The sequence below is a fragment of the Diabrotica virgifera genome, chromosome 6, assembly GCF_917563875.1.
Source record: "Diabrotica virgifera virgifera chromosome 6, PGI_DIABVI_V3a".
Lineage (NCBI taxonomy): Eukaryota > Metazoa > Arthropoda > Insecta > Coleoptera > Chrysomelidae > Diabrotica > Diabrotica virgifera.
Window position 1 is genome coordinate 249,937,267 of NC_065448.1, and position 20,266 is coordinate 249,957,532.

The following is a 20,266-nucleotide window of genomic DNA, read 5'->3' on the forward strand; positions in this document are numbered from 1 at the left end:
TTAAGCTATTAAGAAATTTTTAGCTGCTATTAATAAACTTTTTTTGGTACGCGGGATCCAGACCATATATATAAGATATAAATATTTTGGTTTTATACCATACAATTATTTTAATTTAATTTACAATACCACCAGGTTTACAAAATGATATTTCCGACTAAGATATTTTGTCCTTTTTTTGCTTTTGACATTTCTGTACGTCGACTGTCTTGTTTAGCTTGATAGGATTAACTCAAACAAATATACTTTTTATTTTAGAAGGGAAAAAGGAAGATATTTGTACAAAGTTTTTGTATATTATATTGCATTAGTATTGGATCAGATACTTAATAGCGCAATTTCAAAAATAACATTCTCTGACGTTTCATGATGGTTGTGTGGTGTTAGTAGAAAATATTAAAAGATAATTAAAACAGGGAATGCAATAGTGGAGAAAAGCTCTTGAGAAATTTTTTAAAAACATAGTAGATCAGAAAGGGTATCGACAATATTTAATTTAAATGGAATTAATGATAGACTTACTAGTCTATAATATATTGTCCTGAAGCGACAGAAACCTGTATGTTACAAATAATATAAGCAAAGAAAGGTAAAAAAGTTTAGCTTTACAAATAATTACATTATTTTGTCTTACATTGCTTTTAGTCTGTTATTAATCATGTCACTTATCAATATCAATACAAATTAAGTATTTTCTATGGGAAATAAGCCACAACTTTACTAAAAAATTAATGTATTAACGTTTCGAAGCCCAAATCAATAGTATTTTGTATTTTGACAACGAAACCCGATTTGGGCTTCGAAACGTTAATACATTCATTTTTTAGTAAAATTGTGGCTTATTTCCCATAGAAAATACTTAATTATAAAAATGCCACAAGGAAATAGCTTCAGAACATCAATACAAATATCTATAAAAACGATACAAATATTGATGTTCAGTCTAAGTTATCTTTCTGTCAATGCTGTTCAAAATGAAAACCTTTGTTTAGTACTTTTTGCTTAGTAGTTGTTTGTAGCAATAAAATTATTATTCTCTTCATTAAAACATGTCTTATCTTTATCGTCCACATTATTTTAACCATGTATATAGGTTAAAGAAATTGTGAAGACAAACGTTGCATAAGTTTCTTGTAGCATGAATGCAGGAAAAATTTAAAACGCCAAAATATGATTTGCCACACTTTTATTGAACATAAAAAAGTTACAAGCTGTAAAATCGCACAAAAAATAAAGAATTCTTCCCCTCGATACCATAAACCCCTTAACAATATCTACTCTACAAACTATGGTACACAACATTTAGTTCTATTAATGTATTTTATTATATGTAACGAGAAAATATCGTAAAATTTACTGTAAGAATGATGCAATTTTGATTTTAAATATTTTTCTGTATATAAAACTGTGCTGGGAAAATCTGGCGACATTGCTTACACGTCAACTCTTCCTCTCTCTTACCCCACTAGTTTCTCATCAATGCATTGCTCAGTGCCGGCCTAGCAGCCTTCGAAGATGGAGGTCCCGGTCGCTATTACCGTCAATGTGAAATTCATTCTGTGATATGTTTTTTAAATGCAAAATGGATGTCACCTATTGACATTCATCGCCAGTTAATCGAAGTTTATGGATAAAAGTGCATATATGTTTAACATGTTCGCAAATGGTCAGAAAAGATCGCAAAAATCGGAGCGGGAGCCCTTAGATTCTGAATTTCCGCTGAATTTTCTACACCATAAATTTTCAAAAAGTGAATACTGAAACCCTTCAATATTTTCTCGTTATATAATCATTTCCTCCACAAGTGTCAACATTTAACAATAACATTAACAACAATCAGGCGGTTTGATTAAAAAACCAAATTAAAATTATCGGATAAAGTCCCTGAAACGGGGTCGAGATTTTAATCCGCTTAAAACCCAAAGAGGTTGCATGCGCCAACTCGGAACCGGTATTGATGCTCATATTCGAAGGCGCTGTTGCCAAATCTACGGATTGAAAATAAATTTGGTTCTTTCTAGTATTAATTGAAAATTCATTATCGTAAATTTATTTTAAATATCACCAGCTATTTATCACTAACATAATTCCTGTCATTTGACATGTTCTACGTGTCGGACTTGTTAAAATGCCCAATATTTTTGTCGGACAAACATTTTTTCATATATTATAAATAACGTTGACTATTGAATAAACTTAAAAATAACCTGCTATTTTTTCACAATCATAAACTTGTCAGGATGACACGTTTATCACGTTCCGCAATTAAACCTTCCCCTGTTCCAGTATTCCCTTACACCAAAGTTTGTCCGACTAGACACCTTTAAGCTATAAACAAATTTTCAGCTTACTATTAATAAACTTTTTATCGGTACGCGGGATCCATGACTATTATTATTCTTATATCCCGTGTGTCGATGTTCTTTGTTCTCAGTAGTTTTATTAACGGATTATGTTTTATTGTATCGAATGCCTTGTTATAATCTAGGAAGCAGACATAGATATCCTGGTTTACGTCTAAACATCTCTGTATTAGCACATTTACTGCATATAATGCTTCTTAAGTTCCTTGAGCATTTCTAAATCCGATCTGAGTTTGTCCAATGTCTTGTTCTAACTTTTTATATATTCTACGATGAATAATATTTAGGAATACTTTTAGCATGTGGCAATATTAAACATATATTCATATGACCAACTGACAATGGCAAATCATTGTTTTGCCGACTAAAAAGTGGAAGAATATGTGTTTAAATTCATGAGAGAGATGATACGAATGTAACGGTACCGGATTATAAGTCCTACACCAGTGTAATGGCAGCTAATCTGGAAAGCTCAACGTAGATGGCGCTTGTGTACCAATCACGTCAACTTACGTCAACTATTCAAATCAATATATTTTAAGTAAATATTGCATATTTGTTTCGCTGTGTGAATTTAATTTGAGAAAATAAAATGCCTCGATGTTGTGCTGTGCCTTTGTGTTTATTGAAAATATCAGGATACAGGTTTCCCAAAGATATTCTGATGATAAAAAAGTGGATTGTAGCAATAAGAAGGGATAAATATCTTCTGAAAATAAATGCACGTATCCGCAATAAACATTTTGCTAAATCATATTACGTAGCCCCTGGATTCGACTGTAAAAAATCGAATACTTCACTATAAAACTTAGATCAACATAAATATTTTTATTTTGGTCTGAGCTATAGAAATAAAATATTAAGACGATGATTAATATAGCTTACCATTCGATAAGGGCTTCCTTTTTCCAGTAACTCTCGCATTCCAGCAAAAAGAATATCGAAAAAAAATGGAAGAACTGAAACTAATTAATGAAAAGGCGCTTCAAGATATTAATCAATTACGAAATGAATTAAAGATATCCAACGAAAGAGTACAAAAATTAGAAAGAAAGGGAAGAAGGAAAAATATTGTAATTCAAGGATTGCAGATTGACACCGATCAACCACTCTTGCTAGGGAATGAGGTAGAAAAATTCATAAAAAAGGAAATGCGAGTAAAAGTAAACGTTAATGAAGCAAGAAAGCTGGGAGACAAAATATATTTGGTAGAGATGGATAGCAAGACAGAAAAGACCAAAGTAATGCAAAATAAGATGAGCCCCAAGCAACTGAGAGAAAGAATATACATAAATGATGATCCGACGAAAGACGGATAGAGAAATAATGGCCAAAATAAGAATTGCTAAGGAAGAGAAAATCAAAGGAAATAGCACAAAAACAGGATACCAAAGACTGACAATAAACAATGAATTATGGAAATGGAATAAAAAAAGGAGCAGCTGGAAAGAATAGAGGAAGACATTGCAAAAAACTAAAATTGAATGCAGTATTAGTAGACCCAACAAAAGATGACCCGGCAAAGAAAACGGAAACAAGAATCGAAAAATAATAAACGAGATAATGGCAATAAAGAAGAACTAGTTAAAATAGCGACGTGGCATATAAGAGAATCATTCCAGAAGGAAAACTGAAGCATCTAGTAAACGAAGCCAAAAAATATAAATTTAATCTTGTGGCAACAAGAGACTAAGAAACTGGGACAGGGCAGTTAGGAAATAGATGGCTATATAAACAGTAGAGGCTGTTAAAGGGCTTCCTTTTTCCAGTAACTCTCGCATTCCTTCACTTTATTCGTTTTTCAACGTAAAAACAGTCCAAGATCCTTATTTTTCTGTCATAATTTATTATTTACTAAATCGTAAACAAAAACACCATATACAAACTTCACGAATTGTCAAAACGTTGACCCCCAATTATACTAGCGCCGCCAAGCGGGAGCAATGGCGTACATAGCTGCCATTGATATGCATCTGATCTGTTTGCTTCTGCGAACAAAACGGAACAGAGTATATTCGGGAATATTCCTCCCCTCCTAATTTATATTTATACTGTATCTTGGTTTGAGTATGACTTCTAATCGTCTATTAACATGTCGTGTAATTATTATACCATATTTAAAATAAATTTACGATAATAAATATTCAATTAGTAATAAAAAAAAACATTTATTTTCATTCCGTAGATTTGGCAACAGCGCCTTCGAATATCGAACATTTCTAGATGTTCTGAGTTCGGCGCATTCCTTTTAGGGTTTTAAGCGGATTAAAATATCGACCCCGTTTCAGGGACTTTAGCCAAATTATCTATTAACGCTGCACTCTTTACTAAGTGTATAACATTTAGACAAGTCCCACAACATAATTTTTGAGAGGGTGGGTGCATTAATTTTTTAAAAAAGTACACGTCTTTAGAGATCAATCAAAATGGGGTTATTTTTTATCCAAAGACACTGATAAAGCACTTAAGTAAACTATTAAGACTTATTTTAAGAAAAAAATATTCTAATTGAATCATGAAGTATGCGAAAGAATAACGTAGTTAAAAACGTTTTTTGAACGGATAGTACTTTTATGGTTGTATTTGTAGAAAAATAAATATTTTTAATACCTTGGCACCATTTATAAATAAGTACAGTAAAATATTCAATATCTGCCAAATGGAAAAGTTTCCCTAAAATGTTGATATCTGACACTTTATAGAAATAAATATATGAAATACACACTAAAAATAAGTCGCATCAAAAACTTCATTAATATATAAAAGACCTGACCAAAGAGAGTTTAAGCATCAAACGAATAATAAGGAAGAGTGAACAAGAAAGTATTGTGGGTAGGCGTTACTTCTTTGAGTTGTATAGAAGTTTGTTATAGAGAGACTAGGACTAAAAATGAACATTGAGAAAACTAAGTTAAGAAGTAGATATCACTCTTGACGACAGAAAGATTGAAAATGTAGAAGAATATTAGACGAAGCAACGAAGCACTAAAAAGCCCAAAACCTAGGAATTTTGTGCAGTAAGATGAATCGTCATGCTACTTTTTGCATTCGATTCATAAGAGTGTCAGGCAATTTTGTGAACTAAATTGATCTCCGGCAAAAAATTTTGTGCGTGAGAAAATGCATTTTCAAAGTGCATCTCGAAGAGATGGAAAATGAAAAATTTAGAACTCAGGAAATATTGACGGAAATGAGTTTAATTTTTAGATTTGGGGGTTTTGGAGGTCAGTGAACACAAATTTCATGACGGCGATGGTCTCCGAGGTACCTGGTGCCCAGGGTGGAGCTCGTTGCCTTGGACGATCGAATAATTCGCGGGACGATCGAATATCAATCGAATATAATTCACGAAATGAACATTGGATCGAAAAACTGAAATATTTTTTAAAAATCTATCGAATGACACTAAAGACGACCCCCCACTCCATTCCCTGGAGGTGGGGTGGGGGTAACTTTAAAGTCTTAAACGGAAACGCCCATTTGCCATTACAGATTTGGATTGCTTACGTAAAAATACGCAACTTTTATTCGAGAATTTTTTTTCGAGTTGTAGATAGATGGCGCTATAATCGGAAAAAACCGATTTATCGTGATACCATACGTAAATTATAGAAACGGTCTTATATCTGGAGAAATACACTTCCAAATAAGTATTTAATATTTTTCAAGAACCTATCGAATAACATCAAACACTACTCTCCACTCCACCCCCTGGAGGTGGAGTGGGGCTTAACTTTAAAATCTTAAATAGGAATCCCCATGTTTTATTGCAGATTTGGATTCCTCATGAAAAAATAAGTAATATTTATTCGAAACATTTTTTACAATTGTTAATAGATGGCGCTAATAAATAGTGTTTTTCCGATTATAGCGCCATCTATCCATAATTCGAAAAAATGTCTCGAATAAAAGTTACTTATTTTTACGTAAGGAATCCAAATCTGCGATAAAAAATGAAGGCTCCTATTTAAGATTTTAAAGTTACACCCCACCCCACCTCCAGGGGGTGGAGTGGAGGGTCGTGTTTTATGTTATTCGATAGGTTCTTAAAAAATATAAAAGACGTATTTTTGGTTTTTTATTTGGAGATAATATTTCTCGAGATATTAGACCGTTTCTATAATTTACCTATGGTATCACGAAAAAAATCGTTTTTTCCGATTATAGCGCCATCTATCTACAATTCTAAAAATGTTTCGAATAAGAGTTGCTTACTTTTACGTAAGCAATCCAAATCTGCAATAACAAATGGGGTTTCTATTTAAGATTTTAAAGTTACCCCCATCCCACCTCCAGGGGGTGGAGTGGGGTGGTCGTGTTTAGTGTCATTCGATAGATTTTTGAAAAATATTTAACACGTATTTTTCAATTTTTCGATCCAATCTTCATTTCGCGAATTATTCGATCGTCCCGCGAATTATTCGGTCGTCCCAGGCGACGAATTCCACCCTGGGCACCAGGTACCTCGGAGACCATCGCCGTCATGAAATTCGTGTTCAGTGACCTCCAAAACTCCCAAGTATAAAAATTAAACTCATTTCCGTCAATATTTTCTGAGTCCTAAATTTTTTATTTTCCATCTCTTCGAGATGCTTTGAAGATGCTTTTTCTCATGCACAAAAATGTTTGCCGGAGATCAATTTAGTTCACAAAATTGCCTGACTCTCTCACGAATCGAATGCAAAAAGTTGCATGACGATTCATCTTACTGCACAAAATTCTTAGGTTTATTGCTTCGTTGCTTCGTCTATATGTGTAATTTGGACATAAAATAAAACAAGAAAAAGAAAATTAAACTGCAGAAATAACCAGAATAATATTAATAACTTGGACAGCAGCGGGTAAACTAATCTTTATTGTAAAAGATCCAAAAATCCTATTAATTTAAAACGAAAAGATTTTGACATATGTCAAAGCAAAGAAAAAGATATATACGCTGTGAGCTCGTACGTAGAGGGGATATTTACAAATTCGCGAACGCCAGTAGTGACAAGTTTGTAAACGTTTACCGGAAATTTGACATAAATGTCAAAGTGATTGATTTAAAATTAAAATTAAAAACATTAATTATAAACAATATTAGTTGGTCAAAGCTGTGGTATATATTTTTACCTAAATATACTTACGTTTTAAATACTGAATTTAAGTTTTTTTAATGTTCCGTAATATCTAATTATAATCTATTATAATCTTAGCGCCATCTACACGATTATTGTCAAAGTATCCGAAGTAAGAAATTGATATTTTATCAATAGAACGTCAAAATGATTAGAAAAATCTTAAAAAAATCGATTACAATTTAATTACTTTTTTGCGTTGTAAATATTAAGCGATAACAATTAAATAATAAATTTAAAAATTACCGGTAAAAGTTGAATTAGTAACCGCTAGGAGCGACACCAGCGAAGCTCAGAGCGTATACAGTCGGAAAAATGAAAGAATACCCATGAACGATCACATCAATCACTTATTTTGTATTTGCTGTCTTTTTCTATCCGCTCCGAGCTTCGCTGGTATCGCCACCTACCTACAGGATTACTAGTATAACTTTTACCGGAAATTTTCTGGAAAGAAAAAGTGTTGCCTATACTCTGTGAGTTTCGCTGGTATGGCTACTATCGCCATCTAACGGTTCACTAGTGTTCCTATTTCGGCTGGAATTTTAAAGAGGGCAGTAGAAAAGCAAATAATAGTTGTTTCAAACTTATTATTTAATTCTTACCGTGTAATATTTACAACGTAAAGAAGTAATTGGATTGTAATCGATAATTAATAGCAGTAAGTACAGAATTTATTATTCATTGTGATTATTTTTAAGATTTTGCTTATCGCTTTGACGTTTATGTTGACAACTAATATTAGAAAAAATTTATTCTGCAAAAAAGTATAATAATTTAATATAATTATAGTATAATACTTCATAAATATTAACTTATGAATGACAGTTAACGGCATCCTACGTTTGCTGTGATTGGGCGTTATCTTCACGCATTCAAATTTTGTTTCAGGATTGGATTGTAAAATTGAAACCGTCAAAATTCGAAAGTATGCTAACTGATTCTTTAGCTCAAATTTTTCTGTATGTATACACCGTTCTTAGGCGTCAACGCCCTTCGGTAGGGATCTATGAAGGAGTATCACCAAGCCGCAAGCCCTTATCTCTTACCGTACCGCTCCTCCATAGACCGATCCGACGCCAGTTTATCCAGACCAAGCCGTAGACTCTATCGAGTTTTATACTACGGCGTTGGCCTTTTATAAATTTCATGACCTAGCTGAGGCTCGAACCAGCGACCACAAATCGCAAATCCACTAAACTTGTCGATCGACTGCGCCCCAGCTAACTGGACCGTCAAGAAAGACCAAATTTTTCTACCGTTTTAAAATTAAAATTGTGTTTACTTACTTTTTTCTAATTGCATCAATCCATTTTTGTCGGTGAATCACCTTATGCTTAGCGACAGGAAAGTTGTAGAATACACAGTTACTATTGTAACCAGTATTTCGACACTCTTTAATACAACAACTTTCGTGAGACATTTAAAAGCTATAATATGCAACTCTTAATGCAGAACGTCGAAAAGCAAATTTCCAGTAAAGGTTTACAAACTTGTCACTACTGGCGCTCGCGAATTTTTAATTATCCCCTCTACCTACGAGCTCACAACGTATAAATAACAAAACGTTTGTTACAGAAAAATACAGCAAATACAAAATAAGTGATTGATGTGATCGTTCATGGGTATTTTTTCATTTTTCCGACTGTAAGCTATCACAAAATCTAAATGGAAATGGGCAGGACATGTGGTAAGAGAAAGAGTAGTGGCGAAAAAGAATAAGACAATGTCGACCAAGATCACGAGGCATAGGAAGACCGCAAAAAAGATGGAAGAAGAAGAAAAGGCAGGAAGATACTAGCACCAGATAGCTCAAGACAAGCAAATATGGAAACCACAAGGGGAGGCCTATGTTCAAGCCTGGACTAGAAGAGGCTGCTAAAGAAGAAGAAAGAAAAAGAATTTTTTAGGATGTTGACATTGTGAAATTTATTAAATTAGCACGACTCGGATGGAATAGTTCACCAAATCTACTAAGATGTAAACTGAAGGTGAAGAGACAGATATGATAGAGTTTAAATGTCTGGGCATCACACTGTCTAGCTGTCAAAATCTCAAAACAGAAGTGACTCAAGTGATTAGAATAAATAGATCCACAGGATACCTGAATGAAACCATATAGATAAGCCAAGGAAATGTAAACTCTTTGGTAATATCGTTTATAACTAATTTCTGATGGTCTCGAATCTGGTAACAGAAAAACAAATATTATCTTTATGACGTGTTACCAATTAGAATTTACTATAAGTAGGTAGTTGTAAAATTTTGAAAGAAATGCTATAAGAGCTACAAGGATTTAAATAGATGTTTTCGATTTCGATTATTTGATCTTAAGTCATTCTGCTTTGCCAGTTTTCTGAGGCGATTAGTTTTCCAATTTTTTTTTAATAATACTACTTTTAATAACTAGTAGCAGTAATGAAAAGCGAAAAAAGTTAGGTCAGATGTCAAAATACACTGCGAGTCGGAGAAAACGGGAACCCCAAAAAATGGGTAATTTTTGATGTCTCGTATCTCCTAAACCTGTTGTCCGATTTAAGTAATTTTTTAATATGTTATAGCCTTATTCTGTAACAATATTGTTGCTAAACAGGTAAATTTTCATTGTATACCGGGTATACGAATCAAATTGTGTTTTTTTTCTCAAAATTCGCAACACCCTGTGAAGTTGTCCAGCATTTATAAAATACTGAAATCAAAACCCAACTATAGCCTCAGGTTTTCTTAACATTCTGTTTTTTTTATTCATTCGCTTATGTTGGATAATACAAAAGTTAGGTACTTTAACAACTAGCCATGTTCTTCATCAGTACAGGGTGTTTCTAAATAAGTGCGAAAAACTTTAAGGGGTAATTCTGAATGAAAAAATAATGACCAATAATGAACTTTTGTATTATCCAACATAAGCGACTGAATCAAAAAACAAAACGTTATAAAACCTGAGGCTATAGTTGGGTTTTAATTTCATTATTTTATAAATGCTAGAATATTCCACAGGGTGTCGCGAACTTTGAGAAAAAAACACAGTTTGATTCGTACACCTGTTATACAATGAAAATTTACCTGTTTAGCAACAATATTATTACAGAGATATTGTTACAAAATAAGGCTATAACACATTTAAAAAAGAATGTGTGTGTGTACTTTGTACGCACGTAAGAAGTTATACTTCTATTATATGATTTAAACGAAATTAATATACTTTTTATTTATATTTTATTTAAATATTAAACTAATTTATACTTACTACTTCTTAAATATTTTTATTAAAACAGTGCCAAAAATTAAAATAATAAAAGAATAAAACACACACAAACACATTAAAAATGCCACAAATGATTTCTGAACATTAAATGTCGGAAATTTTTTTAACTAAATACGTATTTTCTGAAAATAAAATTATATAATAAATATACTTACAATCATAAAATGTATAAAAAAATAAAAAAACAACAGTTTTTATTGGGATTCGAACCGCCTTAAATGCTTCGCCACGGAGGCAATGTGTCATTATGTGCGAAGATCGACTAACTAAACGGATTAAGCTTTTGACATTTTTGAATTAAATTAAATTATTTTGATTTTGAATTGAAAGGATTTAGAATTGAAAAAATAAAACAAAACATAGAGTAAGAAAACAATATATTAGGTGAACATTGATAGAAATTTTGATGGTAATCAAATTATGTAAATAAAAATATTACATACTATGTATTTTGGTAGGTTCAAATAGGTAGGTACCTATGAAACATTTACAATTATTACGTACCTGTTGCTTTTAAAAACTATTTAAATGTCACTACAATTATAAACTTTTTTGTTTCTGTGCTCACAACAATAAAACTAATATATTATACATTTGTTTACCTTCATATTGAACAATTATTTATTAATGACAGATCATTTCAACACCCAATCAGAGCCCGTATAACGACTAATACCATACTGTCGGTGTGCGCATGCGCGCAGATCAATATAAATTCACCCTCAATCTCAATCGCGCCTAAAGAAGTATAACTTCAAAAATTACTTAAATCGGACAACATGTTTAGGAGATATGAGACATCAAAAATGACCCATTTTTTGGGGTGCCCGTTTTCTCTGACGAGCAGTGTATATAATAATTTTAAGGACGAAGAAAATATAAGTGTTGTTTTTGACTCTTTTTGTTTTCAGAGACATACAAAGAACCCTTTTATGGGTTCTGTCTCTGAGGGATATATTTAACATTGACCTCCCCTTTTCTATATGTGCCACTTGTATTTAATTAATTACGTTTCTGGTAAGGGTCCATATTTCTGCTCCATACGTTAGCAATGGGAGTACACATTAATCAAAGACCTTCCTTTTCAAGCCGTCTTTCTTTGGCAACCAAACCATATCTGACTTCTTCCAGTACTCAGGAAAGTGTCCTGTTTGGAGGTAATTATCGTACCAATAAAGTAAACGCTGCACCAAAAACGAAAATATAAAAAAAAAACCTCAGAAAACTGTTGCAAATGACGGAATATAATGAAAATCAACTTGCAATCAATATGATATCAGTAAAGTGTGGAATTATATTTACAAATACAAATTTTCATTAAATGTAAAAAATATACAATTTTTCCTGATACGTGTTTTATAAAACAAATGATTGTATGAAATAGAATTTAAAATTTTTTGGAATAAAAATTAAATATATTATGTAATCACCAAAAATATCACATAGTTACGTACATTATTATTTTTAAAGATATAAAGATTACCATTAGTTTAACGTTCAATAAATTGCTTTTCTTAAGACCCTCTCATCGCAAAAAACAAAGATTCTAAAAAAAATGTTCAATGTTTATCTAACTTCATTGAACAAAATGACTCTTACATCTACTATTGACCAAAAACTTACATCGGTCAAACTGGTAAACCCTTTCACAAACGTATAGTAGAACACAAAATGTCTTTGAATAATAGAAAAACAGATTCTAGGTGCGCACTTTAATTTCTAGATCATAATCATTCTTCCAATGACCAATTTAAAATTCTCCATATTCAAAATAAAGGCCTTAAGCTATCTTTATTAGAATCTATAAAATTTGACGCAACTTGAGTTAGTTTAAAAAAAATAGATAAAAAGGAATTTCGTGTCTTAGCATTGCTTTTTGGCGAAAAAACAATTTGTTGAAGCCAAGGCTTGGCTTGATAAAGATTATCTGGACCCAACCGCAAAAAATTTTTCGGTTGATTTTCTTGGTCCAGGAAAATCTGGACCAGGAAAATCAACCGTTGAGAAGTGATTTGCTAAGTTTGAACGAAGCGAAATGAGCACTGAGGACGATGCACGCAGTGGCTCCCCAAAGAGGCTGTTACAGACGAAAATATCAAAAAAAGTCCACAAAGTAATATTGGATGAACTTAAAGTGAAGTTGTTCTAGATAGCTGAGACTCGTCTCAAGATATCAAAAGAAACGTGTTGGATATATTGTTCATGAATATTTCGGTTTGCGAAAGCTTTGTGCAAAGTGGGTGCCGAGAGAGCTCACAATCGATCAAAAACAACAACGAATTCATGATTCTGAGAAGTATTTGAAGCTAAAGCTGTTCAATCGTAATAGAACCAAATTTTTGCGTCGAAATGTTACAGTGTACAATCGACAGTAGGCCGAGTGGACTGCACGTGATGAACCGATTCCAAAGCGTGGAAAGACAGTCGGCTGGCAAGGTTAAACTGACAAGATGGAAAAAACATTAACAGCGACTATTACATTGCGTTATTGAAGAGTTTGAAGGTCGAAAATCGCGAAAAAACGGTCCCATTTGAAGAAGAAGAAAGTGCAATTTCATCAAGACAACGCACCGTGTCACAAATTAATGAAAACGATGGCAAAATTTCATGAAACGGGCTTTGAATTGCTTCCGCAGCCAACACATTCACCAGATATGGCTCCCAGCGACTACCACCTATTCGATGAGCTCAAGAGAATGCTCTTTGGAAAGAAATTTAGCACCAATGAAGAGGTAATCGCCGAAACTAAGGCTTATTTTGAGGCTAGACAAATTGTATTATAAAAATGGTATTGAAAAGTTGACTTTGTTTAAAAATAGAATGTAAGTGTCATTTTGTTCGCATTTACAGTGTCCTCTAAACAAGCTTATATAGGTTGATCAATATCAAAAGTCCTAGCAGGACCATACTCTCTTATTTGCGGTTTTTGACAAACGTCAACATTCTTAGGTTTATTTACTTTGTTATTATTAAGTTTAACTTCCAGCTGCTTTGAATTCAATTTGTTTTCGAAAGTAGGAAAATCAATGGGATAAGTACCACCAAAAACTAAAGGTTTAAACAGTACGTCTTTTTCTTTCTCTGCATTATTTTTAAACAACGAATTTTTTAGGTTAGAAAACATATATTTACCGCCCTTTTTAGCCCACGCATCTACTGTATCGGTTATGATATCGTGTTTATATCTTTTCCTATCAAATTTTGTTGCTTTATAGTCTGAGGTGAAGTCTTCGGCAGATATTGAAACTTTACTCTTAGGTTCTAAGTATTTTACTACAGTCTTAGTATCAGGAATATCAAGAGATTTGTATTTAACTAGTTTTCCTTTTCTGTCGTCGCATTTCATATCGAAAGTGTTATACCTAGTGTGTCTCGAATCGTTTTTAATAGTAATAACTTTGGTATTATCTTTGTAACAAATAAGTTGTGATTTTTCTTCATCGCGGTAGGACACGTTTTTTTGTCTACGCCTACCAATATAAGTCTCTATTTCTAGATCCGAACTATCGCGGGAAGAGCTCTTAGCATACGTTACAGATTCCGCGCTACTCTGCTTGGAGCTCCGGTTGCTTTTACTTTTGCGATCGGTTTTAAATTTTCTCAGTTCGATGGCATCGTCGGGGGATAGAATTTGATTGTTAGTTGTTAGTCTTTTGCGCAAAGATGAGGCCACTTGCATAGATAGTGGTGTACTTACTTCGGGTATGTCTTTCTCTACCTCTTTCTGCTGCGTCCCATAAGAAAGCATCGAAAATTAAAGCAAATTAGATCAAATCAAAGCAGGTTGTGAATGTGTGTAATATTTAGATTAAGTATTGAAGGCAGACATTGTTAATTAATAGATTTTTCGTCAGAATAGATCACAAAACAGGATCTTTTTTATCTGTGATTACTAAAGAACGCTTACACAGTGATGAGCGCGCTAATAACCGGTAAAGTAACGCAAAAGACGGAAAACATTTCAAGTTGTGAGATAAAAAGAAATGAAACTAGTGGAGGTGGGACATTTAGCGATAAAAACCTATAAACTTACATTATATTTATTGTTTCCCACTTTTAGACGTACATATCAGAGGAGTATGTCAACTAAAACTGCCACTGTCACAGTGGTAGTTGCCAAACTCGTCCGATACGTCTAAAGGTGGGAAACAATAAGTAGAATGTAAATTTATAGGTTTTTATCGCTAAATCTCCCACCTCCACTAGTTTCATTTCTTTTTATCTCACAACTTAATGTGTTTTCCACCTTTTGCGCCATTTTGCCGGTTATTAGCGCGCTCATTACTGTATTTTCAGTTATTAGCTCTAGAATATTGCTTTGTGTAAACGTTTTGAAATAAGATATAATAGACTTGTATATATGTACTGCTTTTGTGATAAATTCGTCTCATAAATTTCTAAACTATGGAGTTCTGTTTCAATTATTTTATATATCAAAATATTACAGGATATTAAGATTAATAATATATGTATACCTACTGAAAATGAACATATTAGTATGTTTGTGAAATATGTGAGAATATGAAGAAACTTATTACATGAAGAAGACTCTACCATTTATTACGAAATATGATTCATAAAAACTTTTGTAAACATAAAACATAAAAAATGTTTATAAAATTTTCATCTATTATCGAAACCGATACGTTGCCCTACAAACCAGCAGACGCATTTTTTTAAATATCTAGAATAGCCTAATAAAATAAAAAAAGTAAAAATGTAAATTCGTACAGGTTAAAACAAATTTTACAGGCTACAAAACATATTTTCAAGAAAGTATCCAAATCACACAAGGGGATCATTGTTTAAATAAATAAAAAGGGGTCATTTTTGCAAAAAAAATACTTTTTAAACTGCTGAGGTAATTCAATTATTAATGAAGGTCTATGGAATTTTTTCCTGGAAAATTAAAGGGTAAATCTTTCACATAAGATTTACTGAATTAAATTTGACCCCCTATTTATTTAAATAATTGTATATAAAACTTTAAAAACAAATTTGCAAAAAATTATTTTTAGCGTTTTAAATAAGTACTATAAAATATCTTATTTTACAGACGAAGTTGCGCTATGTTACCAGTATTGAATAAAAAAAAATTGGTCAAAAAATATTTAATATTTTTTAAAATATTGAATTTGTTTATTAAATGTTATTATATTTTCAACTGCAAAAATGCGGTTGTTGCCAAAGAAATATTCACCTGCTTAAGATCTCATTATTTTTATTTTTATGTTTGTTTTCGATAAATGTATTGACAAATTCAAATTTAAATTAAACTCCCACCTAAAATGGCATTTGAAAATTATTCAAATTTGTTTATAATTTGTTTTTTTAATAACATCGCGGGGATTAAGTATTTTGAAATGCCGTTTCGATAATTGCCTTCCTGGGAATTTTTTACTAATTAACAAAATTTTTTTGTCGTTTTTTTCTTCTTCTTTTTTTTCTTGGAGTTATATTACTACGGGCCCTTTTAGGGTTAAATTTTATTAAGAATGTCGAATCTCTGAGTTGTAGATTCTAGACCTAAAAATATTAAGATTTAACTAAAATCTTTTAAATCAAATGTGGCTACTTACTGAGTTACAGTGTGTTTTATTTAAAAATTTAAAAATTATTGTTACCAAGTACTTTAAAACTATTTGACGTATCCTTATCATACTTGGCAGAAAGTGTGGCTATTATACACCCTACTAAATTGTGATTAATAAACGTTTCTAGCTAGTGCCAGAGGCGTACAACAGGGGATAGTGAATGATTGACCCTTCCCAAATTCTACGCCACTGAGTGAATTACTATTTTAGCGAAATTTTTCGATTCTCCAATACTTTGTATGTAAATAACTTTATTGGTATCGATAAAGTCATCAGTTTGAGAGATATTGGAAGTTTAAAATGAATGAATGAATAAATCAAAATAAGTATGCCATTTCATTTTTAACGTCCAATATCTCGAAAACTAATGACTTAATCGTTACCAGTAAAGAGTATGTTATTTACATAGAAAGTATTGGAGAATCAAAAAATTTCGCTAAAATAGTAATTCCCTCAGTGGCGTAGAATTTGGGAAGGGTCAATAATTCACTATCCCCTGTCGTACGCCTCTGGTAGTAGCTAGAAACTTTTATTTATCAAAATTTAGTAGACTGTATAGTACCCACACTTTCTGCCAAGTATGATAAGGATACGTCAAATAGTTTTAAAGTACTTAGTAACAATAATTTTTAAATTTTTAAATGAAACACCCTGTAACTCAATAAGTAGCCACATTTTATTAAAGAGATTTTAGTTAAACCTTTATATTTTTAGGTCTAGAATCTACAACTTAGAGAGTCGACATGCTTAATGAAACTTAACCCTAAAAGGGCCCGTAGTGATATAACTCCAAGAAAAAAAAAAGAAGAGGAAAAAAAGACAAAAAAAATTTGTTAATTAGTGAAAAATTCCCAGGAACTCAATTATCGAAAGGGCATTTCAAAATATTTAATCCCCGCGACGTTATTAAAAAAACAAATTATAAACAAATTTGAATAATTTTCAAATGCCATTTTAGGGGGAAGTTTAATTGAAATTTGAATTTATCAATACATTTATCGAAAATATACATAAAAATAAAAATAATAAGATTTAATACAGGTAAATAGGTCTTTGGAAACAACCGCGTTTTTTGCAATTGAAAATATAGTAACATTTAATAAACAAATTCAATATCTCAAAAAATATTAAATATTTTTTGACCAATTTTTTTTTTGCTTAATACTGGTAACATAGTGCAACTTAGTCTGTAAAATAAGATATTTTATAGTGCTTATTTAAAACGCTAAAAATATTTTTTTGCAAATATGTTTTTAAAGTTTTATTTATAATTACTTAAATAAATAGGGGGTCAAATTTAATTTGGTAAGTCTTATATGAAAGATTTGCCCTTCAAATTTTTAGAAAATAATCCTATACACCTTCATTAGTAATTGAATGACCTCAGCAATTAAAAAAATTATTTTTTTGCAAAAATGACCACTTTAAAATCATTTAAACAATGATCCCCTTGTATGATTTGGATACTTTTTTTTTTTTTTTTTTTATTATCTCCCTTTATTGACAATCAGATATAAAACAAACATCTATAAGTCAATTTGTTGGTCTTACATTAAATTAAATTATTGTAAATGTGGTGACGTGGAGAGGTAAACATCCAGCGATGTTTCCTCAGTTACCTCTTAGGTCGGAGGGCCAGCTTCTTCTTAGTCTTCTATTGTGGACAGGTTGCAGTAGTGGATGAAGTAGTGGATTAGGATGGTCTTCTAGTTTGTTGTGGTGTTTTCTGTTGTTTTCTCGGATGACTTCGGTTACATATGGAATTTTTAGATCTGTGTGTAGAGTTTGGTTTGATACATACCATGGTGCATTAACTATTGCTCGAAGTATCTTGGATTGCGCTCTCTGGATAATCACAGTATTGGATTTGCTAGCACAGCCCCACAGTTCAATGCCATAAGTCCAGATTGGCTTTATCACTGCTTTATATATTAGCAATTTGTTTTCTATTGAAAGATGGGAATTTCTTCCAATGAGCCAGTAAAGTTCTTTGGTTTTTAGGTCAAGTTGCATTCTTTTCTTTGTTATATGGTGTTTCCAGTTGAGTTTATTGTCAAAGTGTAGCCCTAGATATTTGACTTGATTACTTTGTGGTATTTTTATTTGATTGATGGTTACTGGTGGGCAGGTTCCAGTCCGGAGAGTGAATGTTATATGGGATGATTTTGTTTCGTTTACCTTAAACTTCCACTTCTTCAGCCATATTTCAAGTGAGTTTAGATGCTCTTGGAGATTTTGTGTTGCTGCAATAGGATCGTCATGCTTGGCAAAAATAGCAGTGTCGTCTGCAAATGTCCCGATGGTTGTTTTATCATTTGTAGGCAAGTCATATGTATATAGTATGTACAATAATGGTCCTAGTATGCTCCCTTGAGGTACGCCAGAGTGAATAGGCTTGTATTCCGAGACTTCTTCATTAACTTTTACTTTAAACTGCCGTTCGTGTAGGTAGGCTCTCAGTAGGTTGTAGTAACTTGCTGGAAGAATTCTTTTTATTTTGCATAACAAGCCTGGATGCCAGACTTTGTCAAAAGCCTGACTGATGTCTATAAAGGCTGCTGTGCAGTACTGCTGATTTTCAAGTGACTGGTTAATGGCGTTGACTATGCGATGGCATTGTTGTATCGTTGAATGGCTTTGTCGAAATCCGAACTGATGATCTGGGATCCAATTTTGTGGATTTATTTCTGCATTTATTCTGTTTAGGATAAGTCTTTCAAGCAACTTGGAGATTGTTGGTAATAAGCTGATAGGCCTATATGATGAGACATCTAGAGGGTTTTTGCCAGGCTTTGGTATCATAATTATTTGTCCAATTTTGAGTGCTTTGGGCCAGTAGTCACATCTAAGTATTGCATTGAATATGTGCAGTAGTTTAACTATGCCCTTTTTGGGTATTTCTTTTAACATTTTTGCGGTTATCAGATCTTCGCCTGGTGCCTTCTTTGGGTTTAGGGTGGCAATTACGTCTCTAATTTCTTTTGGAGTAAATAGTTTTATTCGGTCCTGTATCTGTAGTGGTTCTTCTAATATTTGGTTCGCTTCTGGTACTTGGTCGTCATTTAGTGGAGTAAAAACTTCTGCTAAATACTCGGCAAATAGGTCAGCCTTTTCTTTATCACTTTTTGCCCATGGTCCTGGTGGTGTTGAATTTTTACGTATTGGAGGTAATGCTGTTATTGGCTTTCTCTTACTTTTTATGGGCTTCCATATAGAGTTGTCTTGTCTTGAAAGATTGGTGATATAATTCGTAAATGACTCATTTTTGACTTCTTGCAGCTTTGATTTTAATTTGTTGCTGATGCGATTGTATCTTGTTCTGCTGTCTGGTGTGTGTGTTCGTTGCCATGCAGATCTGGCCTTTCTTTTTTCAGCTACCAGTTTTTTTATTTCTAAAGGTATATTACTTATGTTTCTGTTGGGACTACTTTGTGGGGTAGCTGATTTAGCTGCATACTGTAGTATGTTTATAAATTTGTTATAGTCCTCTTCTATTTCTTCCGGTTTTTTCAGCCTCGTTGTTATTTCGATAGTATCGTGAATTATTTGTCTGTAAGTGTCCCAGTTTGTTTTATTGTTGTGCAGGTGGAGTTTTGGTTTTTTAGTGATAACTGTTGTACTTACCGTTGCTATTATTGGGCTATGGTCAGTAGTTAGGTCATAGCTTGGTGTTATATCTGTATAAGTTATACCGATACCGTTTGTTATGAAGAAGTCCAATAAATCTGGTTTTTTGTTGGGATCGGTCGGCCAGTATGTTGGTGTTCCCGTTGAGATAAATGAGTAATTCTTATTTTGTATAACATGTGCCAGTTCTCTGCCTTTTGTTGTTATAAGTCGTGACCCCCACAAGGTATGCTTGCTGTTGTAATCTCCCCCAGCAATGAATTTTGGTCCTAAAGTTTGGAAAAATTCTTCATAGTGTTC

At 32.5% G+C, this 20,266-nt stretch overlaps 2 protein-coding genes across 9 annotated transcripts in view; both read right to left on the bottom strand.

Annotated features, from left to right (window-relative positions):
• Positions 1-20,266, bottom strand: part of LOC126886824 (protein transport protein Sec16B) — a 114,759-nt gene that overhangs the window by 32,153 nt on the left and 62,340 nt on the right. For 6 of the 8 annotated variants that reach the window (XM_050653891.1, XM_050653892.1, XM_050653897.1 and 3 more), the window contains one exon: positions 14,443-14,472. The exons of 1 other annotated variant lie outside the window; for it this stretch is intronic. In XM_050653891.1, coding sequence (XP_050509848.1) covers positions 14,443-14,472 — 30 coding nt within the window. The remainder of the gene's footprint in view (positions 1-14,442; positions 14,473-20,266) is intronic. One more of the 8 variants, XM_050653893.1, reaches the window with a different exon arrangement.
• LOC126886828 (uncharacterized) lies at positions 969-14,433 on the bottom strand. Its single transcript, XM_050653900.1, has one exon. It carries the CDS (start codon positions 14,422-14,424, stop codon positions 13,612-13,614), a length of 813 nt encoding a protein of 270 aa, XP_050509857.1. The 5' UTR covers positions 14,425-14,433; the 3' UTR covers positions 969-13,611.